At 36.0% G+C, this 14,627-nt stretch overlaps 1 protein-coding gene across 5 annotated transcripts in view; it reads left to right on the top strand.

Annotated features, from left to right (window-relative positions):
- Positions 1 to 14,627, top strand: part of EFR3A (EFR3 homolog A) — a 72,492-nt gene that overhangs the window by 40,893 nt on the left and 16,972 nt on the right. For all 5 annotated transcript variants that reach the window (XM_065752402.1, XM_065752400.1, XM_065752401.1 and 2 more), the window contains 7 exons: positions 2,075 to 2,153; positions 3,030 to 3,165; positions 4,578 to 4,742; positions 7,027 to 7,141; positions 8,469 to 8,520; positions 11,206 to 11,378; positions 11,834 to 11,909. In XM_065752402.1, the coding sequence (XP_065608474.1) occupies positions 2,075 to 2,153; positions 3,030 to 3,165; positions 4,578 to 4,742; positions 7,027 to 7,141; positions 8,469 to 8,520; positions 11,206 to 11,378; positions 11,834 to 11,909 (796 nt within the window). The remainder of the gene's footprint in view (positions 1 to 2,074; positions 2,154 to 3,029; positions 3,166 to 4,577; positions 4,743 to 7,026; positions 7,142 to 8,468; positions 8,521 to 11,205; positions 11,379 to 11,833; positions 11,910 to 14,627) is intronic.

Here is a 14,627-nt window from a genome sequence, read left to right as displayed (position 1 = left end):
GTTAAGCACAAACAGGTATTTTGAAGAAAATTGGGATGATCATTTCCTTAATGGGGAAGCTTTTGCAACCACTTGTTATTTGTCCAGAGGGATTCTATGTGATGCTACTACCTGACTTTCCCTGTGCATCCATCATGCTAATCTGGTGCACAGATTGACAGTTATCAGAATTTTAGCATGGATTTGAAACATTGAATAGATGAGACAGGTCCAGAGCCATACAGAAATCTCCTGAAAATATCTTCCCGAGTATAACAAGTTAAACCCTTATTCATTCCACTGTATGCCATTCTTGTGACATACCATCTGTATGAGTGTTTTGAGCAGTATCAAAAGGATGATGTTTAGTATTCATTCAGCAATCATGAAGCATGAGATTTTGTTGTATGTGCCTATACACGCTTCAGTTCTGCTTTATAAACATCAGCATCAATTTATCATTTTGTACTATGAGGATTGCTTTCATTAGTTACTGTTAATGTAGATGAATTCAGGGTCAGTTAGTGTCTCTTGGTTCATAAAGCAGTAACTTCCATCAGTGGTTCTACTGTTGCTTTTAATTTGAGAAATCTTCTAATGCACATTTGTTTCATACATACAGTCATGATGAAAGACAGTTTATGGCATTTGTTAATCCAACATTAAAATGTTATCTTACTTAGATATTCTGTACTGAAAGAGCTGTGATGGATGGGGGAGGGAATGAAGCAAGATTTGATGTGATTTTTTAGCAAAATGGAACATACCCTGCTGAAAATGTACTTTACTATGTTCTACAAAATCATAAAACTACATTGAATGCGCTGCCTGCATTATGACAAGTAAAATATGTCACCTATCTGAATATATATATTTTTCTGGGGGGGAGGGAGGAAAATTCTGGTACAACAAATATGTTATCCAATCATCTATTACATAAAACATTAACTTAGGCTGTCATCTTCCCCTTTCAGTCTTTCCATCAAATCAGTTACCTGAAGCAGCTTATATTTTGCCCTTCTGCAGAAAAAAACTATATGTCTTGTTTTGAGAGGAAAGGCTTTTAAAAAACTTTCTCTGCGGTGTAGTTGAACATAATCTGCCTAAAATGATCTCTGAGGCAGGTAAAGAGAAACTGTCACAGGTAACAGACTGCATGCTAACCTGAAAGATTGAAGGATCAGTTACAGACAGAAGAAAGCAGTGGAGAACATGATTTTGTACTTGATAAGACAGTAAGAAAATAGGTTAGCTGAAATGAGCAATCCTGTACAATAAAATGATGGAGTGTACTGGGAAGATATTAGGGAGAAAGTAGATGTGAGTAAGCGTTTTGTGAGCTACCAAGCCTGGAAGGTTTCAAAGAGGTAATTTTGTTTGTCTTTGTACCTCATGGTTAAATACATTAAGTACATTCGTGTGGTTGATACGCGCACAAGGGAAACCATCCCCTACAGGTACTCCCATTTAATATTTAATAATGTAAATGTGCTGTTACTTTTAGAACTGTTGAAAATCTTATTACTGCAGTGATTTCTACTTCAGAAATCTAAAAGGCATTACTTTCTCTGAGCTCAGCAATGGACTGGAAAGTAACCTAGGGCACGAGAGCATAGTTTTAAGCCTGCTGGTTTAATCAACCTTGAAGGAGACCTGTACTCTTCTGGATCACTAGGCTGGTAGAAGCTGGCCTGTGAGTCAGTTGAGACTTCCAGATTCTGTATAAAGTAAGTTAAAGCGTCCTGTCAGTTCTCTTGTGTTCTGAGTGCTGACTTCTTTCTCCTTTATGCTTTCACTTTTATTATTCTGACGCAACTGTAGATATTACTATCTTCTTTGGGAAAGTTCAAACCAAAAATGATGCTGTAACCTATTTAGAAACATGGCATAAATTCAATTTCTGTAAGATTTTTTGGTTTTTTTCATCAATCTTTGTCTTTATCTCATCCCATGAGCTTTGTATTTTTACCCCTTGTGCTTTTGAAGAAGGGGAGTTAGAGAGCAACAGGGTGCTGCTTAGCTGCCTGTTAGCATTAAACCACCATAGTTATGTATGGAATATCATTATTTCAAATCCTTTCTTTTTTATTTACAGGCATTTAGACCATCATAAGCTATGGGATCCTAATGAGTTTGCTGTTTCTTGCTTCAAAATCATTATGTATTCTATACAGGTAGGTTTTATTTTCAGTTTGTTTTTCTCATGTACATGTGCTGAGCACACCAGACTGTTAAGTGCTTGCTTCACCGTGATTTTCCTAGGCAATGGATTACATCAGTAAATCGAGGAAGTCCATTTCTGTGATTCCTTAAACTTTTCAAATAACAACCTAATTGTGCTTTGTAATAAGAGGCTATTTGATTTATTTTCATTGTAATGTAAACTTGCAGAAGAAGGTTTTTATGGAGTTCTCAGATGGCTGATTGCTCAGCAAGCTACAGAACAAGCAACATGATAGCCATACTGCTCTGATGTTATGCTTGATAAAGAAATCTCTGAAGTTAAATATAAATCTCTATGCAAATACAGCTGTACTGATTTTACAACCCAAGAAACAAACTTAATATGAAGTAATGTTGCATTTATTTCTTTTCCAATGGGAAACTCTCTTATTTGTTGCAAGGTGACCAAAGTCTATTTCTTGGATTATGTCAAGCTCTGACACTTAGACATAGTTAGAAAATTCCAGCTTTGAAGAAGAAAGCTCAGTATTCTCAGTGTTTGTATCAGTGATGCTTTTCTGTAAGACCAGCTGAAAACCTTGAACTGCAGTTAGCTGGATCAAATACCGTTTCATACATCTCCTGTTCTTGTAGACATTCCAAAGTATTTTGATACTGCATACTTCTGTATACTGAGCTGGATGGACCTGTTGGCTTCATCTGTCTTGGCAGTTATTTAAAATCCATATTTAATCATGAATCGATTGAAATTAGAAAGTAAGAATGTTGTAGAATAGGAACATAGTTGTGACTCTAGCTGACTGGCATTTAAATATATCCTTATTTAAGTCACAGGTATAGCTGATATTTTTTCCTTTTTTTATAAGGCACAATATTCTCATCATGTAATACAAGAAATTCTTGGACACCTTGATGCCTGCAAAAAGGATTCACCACGAGTTCGTGCTGGTATTATTCAGGTTCTTTTGGAAGCAGTTGCAATAGCAGCTAAAGGGTCAATAGGTAGGTTTTACTGAGTTAATGACATCAGGTCAGAGGATAGATTTGAGGAATGGTGTTTTGTTTTTCCTTAGTTTTCAGACTGAAGGAGAGGATTTAATTTAAAAGCAGCTTTGTGAATGTGTGTGTGTGTGTGTGTGTGTATGTATATAGTATGTGTATGTACACACATAAATATACATATATATTTGGCTCCTTCTTCTTTACTGTTAGTCAAGTATACTTACTTTGTCATTTTACTTCTTATGGATGTGTGATCTTTTGCTTTAAAAAGTTAAGATTTATTTTTATGGACTTGTGAAAGACAGGAATTTCTTATTGATGAGAAGTTATGACGTCTGGGAGAACTGTCACTGCAAAGTCAAGAGAACTGTTGCTTTGTCACAAAGATGCTATGAGAGGGCTAACAGGTAATATAGGAGTCAAGAGTAGAATGATCTCTGGAAAATTTTACCTTGGTAACTGTGAAGCAGCTGAAGTAAGGTGGATCAGGTAATTTAAGGTAGTATATTTCCCTGAAGTCAGAGTTGTTTTTAAGATGTACATTTCACACATGCATGCACACATTTAATCTACCATTCTTTCTCTTGGTGTTGAAGTTCTTGTTGAAACATTACTGCTTTGCTTCATGGGCTTACTTCTGAGCCTATCCTTTCTCTTGTTTATATAAGACTGGCTGAGCTGCAGAAGTAGACTGTGAAACCTTTTATCATATTGTGAAAAGAGCTCATTATTTGATCCAACCCATAGAACTGGATTTTAATAGCAGGTTTTGGAATAACTAAATTCAGGGACAAATACTTGCAGTTTAACCCATTACTGGCTTAATTTCAGCAGCCACTCTTTTCTTTTTTTAATGTAAAAATTGCATAATAGTTGACTTTCAGACAGTCAAGCACCCCATCAGCCACTTGTTCACTTTTCTCTTAGGACAGGGATGAAATAGAGGGCAGGTGAGAAGTTGCCTGAATCAAGATAAAAAACACTTTATTAAATAAAGCAAGAACTGCAAGCACAAAGAAAATGAATTTATTCATTATTTCCCATCTGCAGGGAGGTGTTTATCCCTTTTTTTATCAACACCTTGAGTTAAAAATCCAGAGTGCAGCACTATGCAGACTGCTATGCAGGAAAGTTAACTCCATCCCAACCAGACCCAATACACCTTACTGGTGTTGGGTTATACATACATACATGATTGCATTTCCTGATTCTGAAGTAATTTCTAAAATATCAGGGTGTAGGCATGCTCTGTACATTTATCTCTACATAGGCTGTCTCCTTCGAACAGTGAATTTCACTTGCTCTTCTCAACTTACCCTGATTTCTGCTTAGAAGGATTTGAAAAGGCTAGTTTTGCTTTCCTTAAGGTATCTTTCCCTTGACAAGTGGAGTCATTTATGTGTTGTTTTCAGGTCCAACAGTTCTGGAAGTTTTTAACACCTTATTGAAGCACTTACGCATCAGTGTTGACTTTGAGTTGGGTGACAGGCGCAGCTCAGCAGGAAGTGCCACATTCAGCACAAGCTCTAAGGAGAGTGATGAGAGAATTGTCCAGAATGCTATTATTCAAACGATTGGTGAGTAATGACAGTATCAAAGGCTCACTTAAAATCCCTCCCCAAGCCCTTTTCTCAATGTGGTGGTATTAAAACAGAGATTGAATTGAAAATGAGTAACAGTACTCCTGTCTAAATCACAGGCTTAGTTTGCAGATCTGTCTTCCAAAGAACTGTTCTTTTAATTGTTGACTGAGCAGATATCCAGTGAGCTCAATGAAAATTTAAATGCTTATGGACTTGCAATAAATGTATTGGTTTTGTATATTCCTTGAAATATAGACATCATTCCATGCCTTTGATACAGTACTATTGTTAGTAGTTTCATGAAAATAATGTAGCAAGCTGTATGCAGTAATGCATTTTCATAGATACCACTTGAAAGCTCATAGAAACCAGTGTTTAAACGTAGCAGCAACAGTGACACCCAGTGACCAGTTGTAGTACTATGATTTAATTGAAGTTCCTTTATCAGAGACTTGTAATCATAGAGTGGCTTAGACTGGAGGGGCCTTAAAGTTTTCTAGTTCTACCTCTTCTTGCCAATTGCTATATCATGCTGCCCAGGAATCTCACCTAGCCTGTCCTTGAATGCCTCCAGAGATGGGACATCCGCAACCTTCCTGGGCAACCTGTTTTAGCATCTCACAACACTCTGAGTATAAAATTTCTTTATAACATCTAAATCTCCCTTCTTTTAATTTAAAGCCATTCCCACTTGGTCCTTTCACTATCAGATTGTGTAAAAATTCAGTCCCCCTCCTGCTCGTAAGCTCCCTTAAAGTAATGGAAAATTGCAGTGGGGTTTTCCCAGAGTCTTCACTTGTTTAAGGTAGGCAAGCGTAATTCCCTCTGCTGTTCTTCATAGGAGAGGTGCTCCAGCCCTTTGGTCATCTCTGTGGCCCTCCTCAGGACCTGCTCCAGTAGCTCTACATCCTTCCTGTACTGGTGGACTCAGGCTTGTACACAGTACTCTAGATGGAGCCTCACAAGGGCAGAGTAGAGGGGGGCAGACAGGTACTTCTCCCTGCTGCCCATTCTTTTGATGCAACCCAAGATACTGTTGGCCTTCCAGACAGCAAGTACACGCTGCTGGCTTATGTCCTTAGATTCCCATGTCCCTACTTCTTGAGCATGTCCAGGTCCCTCTTATGGCATTCCTCCATTCTGCTCTGTCAGGTGCAGCACTCAGCTTGGTGTCATTAGCAGATTTGCTAAGGGTACACTCAGTCCCACTATCTATGTCATTGATAAATATGTTGAGGAGCACCAGTCTCCAAGATGGAATCCTAGGGGACTCTGCTTATGACAGCTTTCACCTGGTCATAGAGCCATTGACAGTAGCCCTTTGTCTATGACCATCCAACCAACTCTTCATCTACCTAATAATCAAACTTCCAAATCCATGTATCTCCAGTTTTGTGATAAGAATGTGATGCAAGACTGTGTCAAATGCCTAAAATAATTAAGATCCACATATACTCTTTTATGCATAATGCTTAAAATCATAGCAACAATTTCTGTAAGTTATTTCACTAAAATAGCCAGACTGTCTCCCCCATTTTATTTTTTTCATATTTTTCTCTTCATTGTAGTGATAGATATATGCATACAAATTTATTGAATTATATGTATACTTATGTATACATACATATATAACTATGTATATCCATACATATTTTCTGTGCATTTATGATGTTCCTTTGTATTCACTTTTTAAAATAACTTTAATTCTCTTTACTGGCATGTATTTTTGTTTATTCTGTGAAGTTTTCCGGAGCAATAGCAGATACTCAGTAAGCTGTTTCTGACCATTACATAAAACTTCAAGTCGGTGTATAAATATATATGTATATATCAAAAAATGAATGTTGCATTTACATTACTACACAGCAGTGATCTCTAACTAAAGAAATAGTCATGAAATAGTTGTATACCTCTGAGACTTATTAGTAAACGTTTTAATAGCGGTGTTAACAGACAAAAGCAGCGATGCTGTGTTCTACAGGAAACCCAGTTCCTCAATAGTTATGAGTAAGAGATTTCATATATTTAACTTTCCTAATTACATATTTAAGAATATGAGATTAGAAAGTATTGGGGTTAAAAAAAAAAAAGTGAGTGTCATGAAGAGACTCTGTGCCATTAAGCAGAAATGAATGCATGGATGTTATGCTCTAAAACAAATCAGTTTATTTAAAAACATATAAACATTTATTAATCTATTTTGACTGCAAATGTATTCCTTACGTTAATAACACAATATTTCTCTTTCCCTTTGTGCTTTTGTTTTGTTTTTATTTAGGATTTTTTGGAAGCAATCTACCAGATTACCAGAGATCGGAGATTATGATGTTCATAATGGGAAAAGTACCTGTTTTTGGAGCAACTTCACAGTCACTGGATACAAGTCACCTTGGGTTAGTATGGATTCCTACTCAGAGTCTCATTAGAAGCTGCATTAAGTGCTATAGCTAATAAATGCATCAGCAGCATGAGCTCAGTTTTCAGACATATCACCAATAGAAAACGTGATTGATTTGCTATATATTTTTCACTAAAGCATTTCTGTTCTCTACAGATATTTCTTCTTAATACAGATATTAATTTCTTAATTTACTGTTAATTACATAATTTCTGAAATGCTTGTTTTCTGATGAAGTGAAATTGAGTTATGGCTGTTATTTCAAGCAGCAATGTAATTTGCACAGTTTTTGATTTTTTGCATTCTGTATAAGCTGTTTTAAAATTAATAAATTTTAGAAATCAGTGAATGTGTTTTGTTTTTGATTTTGCTTTTTTATTTAAAAATAGGAAAACATAAGTGAGCAGGCTCCTGTTATAAACCTAGGATTAAGTAACTGCCATACTACCAATTAATACATCCTGACTTCTGATACAATCTTGCAGTACTGTCCCGAAAATTCAGGCTCTGCTACACAAGACATTCCAGTAACTGCAATAGATAGCAAGCTATAGCCAGTGAAGGTGGAAGTCTCCACTGTTAAGCAGGGGGCAACTTTTTACTTTAAAAGAGACTTCCTCTTTCATTTGGTGGACAAAGGGTTTTACACATCAAGAAAGTGCATCTTTTTTTGCTTCATTGAAAGACTGCCTTTGAAGAAAGCAATATACTCCAACTACACTTTTATTGTGTAAGATCTCACAAGGAGAGCACAGTGTGGCTATGTACTGATAGGTTCTTACCTTTTTTTAGTACCAACAGGACGAAAAGGAGAAGAGAAAGAATAGGCTAAGTGATGCTATTTGTGGTTTGCTGTGGTCTGAGAAATCAGTGGATTCTTTCAGTTCTTCTTGTGGATTTTGCAGATTAGTTCTTTCAGTTTTGAAGGAAAAAACGTTCAGGCTTCTTAATAGCCTCAATTACATTTCACTTCAAAAGTCATTCAGAGCATTGATTCATATGAAATTAAAGTCAGGCATGTGCCAGTTGAACAGTTCATGTACAAGGGGATTTTAAAATTGAATGTGAAGATTTGCATCTGGTTCACATATATCATTTACTGCTTCTTCAGTTGTATCTGCTTCTTTTTTTAAGCTTTGCTATAAATGTCCTTTTCAAAAACCTCATTTGCACCTCATTTGGAGTTAATTGCTCCTTACTTGTGGTTATCCCACATCCCTTCCAAGACTGCTATAATCAGTTACCAGAAATAATGTTGCAGATGATGAGTGATATTTTGAAGAACGGTAAGAAATTAATTTTCCCCTTTTTTCCAATTGTAGGGATTTGGGAACTAGAAGAATTCAAATAATGTTGTTGAGGTCTTTACTTATGGTAAGCCTTCTCTATTTGGTAATTAGAAGCATGCAGTGTTTTGTTTTATGTGTGTTATACATAGAAATACGTCAATTATTCTTATGGAATTTAATGTATGTTTGTATTAAATAGATCTGTAGATCTACTCAGTAAAATTGTGACGACATTTTCCCAACTTGTGTTGCAAGCAGATAAGGGAATATGCCTCAATTTCTTAGAGCACTTTTGTATCAGTTACAATCAAATCTGCAGATGCAAAAGAAAGTCGTGGGGTGGATTAAGTTGATTAGTTTGGATAGTAATGGTAGCAACATCAAAGTGAAATCACTTTCATCTCTTACATGAGAGGCTATAATCAGTAGAATAGCTAGTAGTGTTTGAAGTGTGGGAATGGGTGCGTATCTTCAAGGTATTAACATCTCAGGCACTGTTATTCTTTCCTTCCTAGTGTTTCCCAAGTTCCACGTATATAATTAAATACTTGATCACGACTGTTTTTCAAACATAACGCTTCAAAGAGTATTTCTGATAATTGTCAATTACACTTTTGAAGTATTTTATGAAGTACTAAGATAAAATAAAACACTTCGTATCTTGAAGAGACAAAATACTTGTAGTTCCAAAGGATCATTCTGCAGCGACTGTTGATCCAATTACAGGATTTCAGCTGTTTGTTCTTTTTGCATCATTGATGAGCAGCATACATAGAAGTTTTTTTTTTCCATTCATGTAGAGCTAAGCACTGTTGAATTCTGACCCTTGTGTTAGGTGGGATTATCTTAAAGATTTAGTTCCTTCAGCTTATTTTGCTAAGAGTTGGTTTGAGGAACTGTCTTTAAAAGGTAATTGTCAGGAACTTCCCAAATGCTGGTTTTAACTGTAAAATTTGCACTCCGTGGTCTTGGAAATGATTTTAATGTGTATTATGCTGCTTGCAAAAAAAAGACTCATAAGTACCTAATGTAACAAAATAATTTGCTTACACAGCCTTGTTTTGTCTTCATAATATAAATGCCACAATTGTCTTGGTTATTCAGTAAAAGCAAGGTATGTCCTGCTAGTAAGATTCATAAGTAGGTAGTATATGAGGCTTTTGCTTGTAGAGTCCTAGCTTCTGCAGAAGCTGAAAACAGTTTATTAACTAAAGGAGGTGAAATAGTGTGAAGAACAATTTCATGACTGAAGTAGAACGCTCTCCTGGAAAAGGAGTTTCTATTCCTTCATTGCCATTAAATGTGTTGTTAGGCAAATCACTTTTAATGGTAGTTGCAGATCAGAATATGAAATCCTAGACTCTGACTTGCAGAATTGCTGAACAGTTACTGTTATAATTTATTTATGAATAAGAAATCATAAAAGAGAACCTCGGGGAGTCATCTTGCACGCTGTCTTTTTTTGAGATAGAATCTATGCTGCCTGAGGTGTTCCTGACAATATTTATCTCCCTAATCTTTAACAATTTCCATTTACATTGGTGTGAAACTTAGGCAGTTTTTTGGGATATTGCATAGCCTCTTAGGTAGGCTATGGGGTATCCAGGTTTTGTGTATAGAATATATTGAATGCTTTCAATGTTGGATTTTGCTTCAAATGTTCTTTTGGGATACAAAAGATAAATCCCATCAGTGCACAAAGATATGAAAGTTAATGTTTTGATACTTAATGAATTACTCAGACGTTGATAAATATTGTCAAAAAGTATGGGAAGGAATTTGTGTTCCGTGCAAAGATTTTATGTAGGTATACATATGGTGTGTACTGCACATGTTTTAAAAGGTAGAAGTTAGAGAATCCTGCCTGTGATGTGTATTGAACTGAGCACAGAGTAATCATAGGTTCTGTGCAAAAAGAATGCTTAATAACATAATATCATCTTGCATGCACACAGGCAGACAAAGTTTTGCAGACAATTCCAAATTGTCACTGCCTTAAATATATGCACTTTTATTTGCAATATTACTGTCTGTAAAATCAGCAATTTCCCATTTTAAAAAAGATTGATTGGATTATTTCCCATGGCATTGATAATGTCCTCGTGCTCCTTTCCAAACCAAACTCCTTCCTACTTACCATGCTCTAGGAATAGTGCTTGCACGCAACTTATGCAAATGCTGTACTGCTATGGAATAAACGTAATGAATTTAAAATTATTATGCAAAGTCTTAAACATATAACTACTTTTAATGTAATAAGGCCTTTGATCATTTTGTACCCCTCATTTTCTCAACAGCTTATGTGTGGCAGTATCTGAATCCTGTTTAGGTTTAAGATGTGCATGAAGCTCTCTCGCGTGCTCTCACCCTTTCATTTTTCCCCTCACATGAGTATACCAGCTGCCATATATGTGCATCACTGCTTGAAATGAAAAATTCTCTGCTGAAATTATTACCTTCTTCATTTTGTCCCGTGCAACTTTTCACATGCTGGTTATTTCTTATAAGTTTAATAAATAATACTTGTATTCTTCCTTTTCTAAGTGATGATAGATGTTGGAAAATACCACTTTAAAACAGATTAGAGTGTTCATTTGAACATAAGGATTACAGTCCTTCAATCCTTCCTATGTTTGGAATTTTGAGAACAGATACAGTACTTCCAAATGAGTCCACTTCTCAGATGCCAGGAAAACCCGGCTGAAACATTAGTGATAGCTGTTAGTAATTGTCACAGTGCACATTAATGTTCAACTTCAACCATGAACAGGTGACTTCAGGATACAAAGCAACAACTATAACTAATGCACTCCCTGCTCCATTTCTGGACCCATTACTGTCTCCTTCACTTATGGAGGACTCTGAGCTGAGGCAGCTGGTTTTGGAAATACTGCATAATCTCATTGATCGGCATGACAACAGAGCAAAACTCAGAGGGATAAGGTAATTCTTCTATGTTTTCCTTGGCCTAATTTCAATTCTAGTTTGGTAGCTGAATGATGATGAGCAATGTTGTTGTTAAGTATTTTTTCAAATATTAAATGCTAATGTATTATTTTGACAAGTGCCCAGTGCTCTGTGTCACTTATTGATGGAGAGAGTTTAACAAGTAAGACTGTGCAGAATGCATTAAATGACCATAACGGTATCTTCAGTTTTAAGTGATTTTGTAGCTGATTATGTCTTTCAGGGGGACAGAATTTGGTATTTTATACGAAAGAATTAAATCTGTTGTGTTTATAATTGTGTTTCTAGTTCAGCTTCTTCAAATGAAATTTGAATTTGTTCTTAGCTTAAAATGGAAATTGCTTCCAAATTTGTTTAAATAGTTCCTGTATGTCTTGCTCTCTTCCCTTTTCAACTTTTTATGTGAAGCATTATCTTGGTTTCCTTTGTAGAATAATACCAGATGTTTCTGATCTAAAGATAAAACGAGACAAAATTTCAAGGCAAGACGTGAGCTTCATGAAAAAGGTAATGGAATGACAAAGTTAACTTTTCCATCTGTAATAAACCAGTGTCTTTGCTTCTCTTCTACATCTGCTTTTTGCAGCACACTGCAGAGATCAGTGATTGTAATTTACATGGCAGTGCCTTTAGTGTACAGTGCTACAGGTTCTTGAGAGATGGTTTCATAGAATAAAATTTTCATTTATCACTTTGGTGAAGATCCTTGAATGTGTGAAATAAGATAAGTGTACATCTAAAACGTGACTCTGAAAACATTTATCTATAGTTAAAAGATCCATTGTGCAGCATTTCACTTATCCTCAGTGTGATTGTTTTGTACAGTCTCAAATTTTTAGTGAAAAGCTAACTATCTATATGCATATATATAGTTAATTAACAATAGTAGCTTTTCATGTATGTAATTTCATTATGTTTTCAGATTTTTATAATTAAAAAATCTTATTTAAAAGCCTTGGTACAATGTCTTGTGTCTCAAGAAATATTGAACCTCCTTAGAAGATACATTTTTACAGGACATTGTGCCAGTTGACTTCTGAGTGAGCTTGGTTCTAAAGAAAAAGGAGATTTGCCTTTAGGTGATGCTTATGTGGTTTGAAATTACCTCTTTACACTAATCTCCTTACTTTTCACATGGAAAGCATGTGTATACAGTGTGCTCTGTTATCCCTGACTGTAGCTTATCTGTATGAGTTTATTTATATATTCAGAATGACAAAACCAAGGGCAGAAGCTTAAACACAGGAAGTTCCATACTGACACTTCTTTACTGTCAGAGTGACAGAGCACTGGGACAGGCTTCCCAAAGTGTTTAGAGGAGTCTCCTTTTCTGGAGTTGCTCAGTACCCATCTCGATGCCTACTTGTGTGACTTACTGCAGGGAACCTGATTTTTGGTGTAGCAGAGGAATTGGACTTGGTAATCTCTAGAGGTCTGTTCCAACCCCTACAATTGTGTGATTTGCAAACAGAAAACAGAACTTCCTCAAGTGAGTGGAAACAAGCCTTAGAAATGTTTATCACTGTCAACTAAGATAATATATTTATGTTTCACAGCTAACCTATGTTGGTTTGCTTTTGATTCCTGTTAACTACAAATTAGGACATGCACTGATTTTACAAGAAAGAGATTTTTTATTTTCAAATGAAGTTTTTGACACTTGAGCATTAGTTAACATTCTCCAAAAGTCTGTTAGTTTCTGAATGACTGTGCAGAAGTCCTATGGCAATTGTGTATAAAACTTAGGAATTTCAGTACTTAAAATAAGGTGTACTTAATCTAGACATGGACACCAAATTCTTTTCATCAATATCCATCTTCTCAAAGCCAGGGTGCTTTTTTTTTCCTGCCAATTATACTGGTGATAGCCATTATCATAAGGAAATATTGAATTTAGGATATTTTAGTAGTCTTTTGGCAATATTCTATATGGACTATAAGTCCACAAAATGCATTTGTTTTCAATATAATGCCTTTCTTACCAGTGAAGTGAAATATTTCATTACTTATATTTTCCAGATATACCATACCCATTATACAGCTAACCTGCTGTGCTTATAGCTCTTGTGCTCTGGTAATAGCTGTTACCCTCCTTTTTGAACAGAGTACTGAAGTGTACCACTGTTAGCCCCCAGGTATAATTGAAGAGCTATAGGTTTCATTTTAGTAGTATAAAAAAGACTTTTTTAAAATCTTCAGTATTTAAGTGAATGCGTTCTTCCTAAGGAGCAGATATTAACAGTCAATTGCCCTCCTCCTTCTGAAGCTGAACTAGTACATTCACAGATAAAGCATCAGTTCTTAGATTGTAAAAATTATCTATGTCACCTGGTATAAACCGGTATCCTCTACACATTATGAACGCTGGGGTAAAACTACATAGTACCTTGCATATAAAACTGCTTCTTTACCTTCGTGTCTGCATTTGTGAGTGTGTGTTGAAATAATAGTTTTCTTACCAAAATTTGGCAAAGTACAGCATTAGGATGACATTAAAATTACTTTTGATGTTGACGGTCTTTTGCTAGATAGCCTGTGTTCTTCCCTGGACCACCAAGTCTTAAGTCAGCCTTATCCATCTTCTAACCCCCTTCCAGAAAATTTTATTTCTTTGCTATTCAAGACTTCCTTAAATCACACATTTACACAAGAGAACATGGATAAATCTTGAAACTCCTCAGTTACATGAATGTGATGGAGAACATTTCAAGACCTACTTTTATTTATATTCTTTTCATAAATATATCTTACTGAATATTTCAGTAAGAAATGTGTGTCAGTGTCTGACAGTGCAATATTCATGTGCAGTATAGTTCATAAGTTCATAAGGTTGGAAAGGACCTATAAGATCATCTAGTCCAACCATCCTCCTATCACTATCTCTACCCAACTACTAAATTAAGTCCTTTAGCACCTCATCTAAACGCTTCTTGAACAGCACTAGGGATGGTGCCTCAACCACCTCCCTAGGCAGTGGCTGACTATTCCAGTGCCTGACCACTCTTTCAGAGAAAAAATGTTTCCTCAGGTCTAATCTAAATCTTCCCTGGCGCAACTTGTGGCCATTCCCTCTCATCCTGTCGTTATTTATCAGGGAGAAGAGGCCCACCCCCTCCTCACCACAGCCCCCCTTCAGGAAGTGGTAGAGTGCAATAAGGTCTCCTCTGAGCCTCCTCTTCTCCAGACTAAACAATCCCAGCTCCCTCAGCCGCTCCTCATAAGACT

Source organism: Cyrtonyx montezumae, unplaced genomic scaffold (genome assembly GCF_038088225.1).
Source record: "Cyrtonyx montezumae isolate F1298 unplaced genomic scaffold, pur_monq_1.0 scaffold_8, whole genome shotgun sequence".
In the NCBI taxonomy this organism is placed as follows: Eukaryota; Metazoa; Chordata; class Aves; order Galliformes; family Odontophoridae; genus Cyrtonyx; species Cyrtonyx montezumae.
This window is presented reverse-complemented; position numbering and strand designations above follow the sequence as displayed.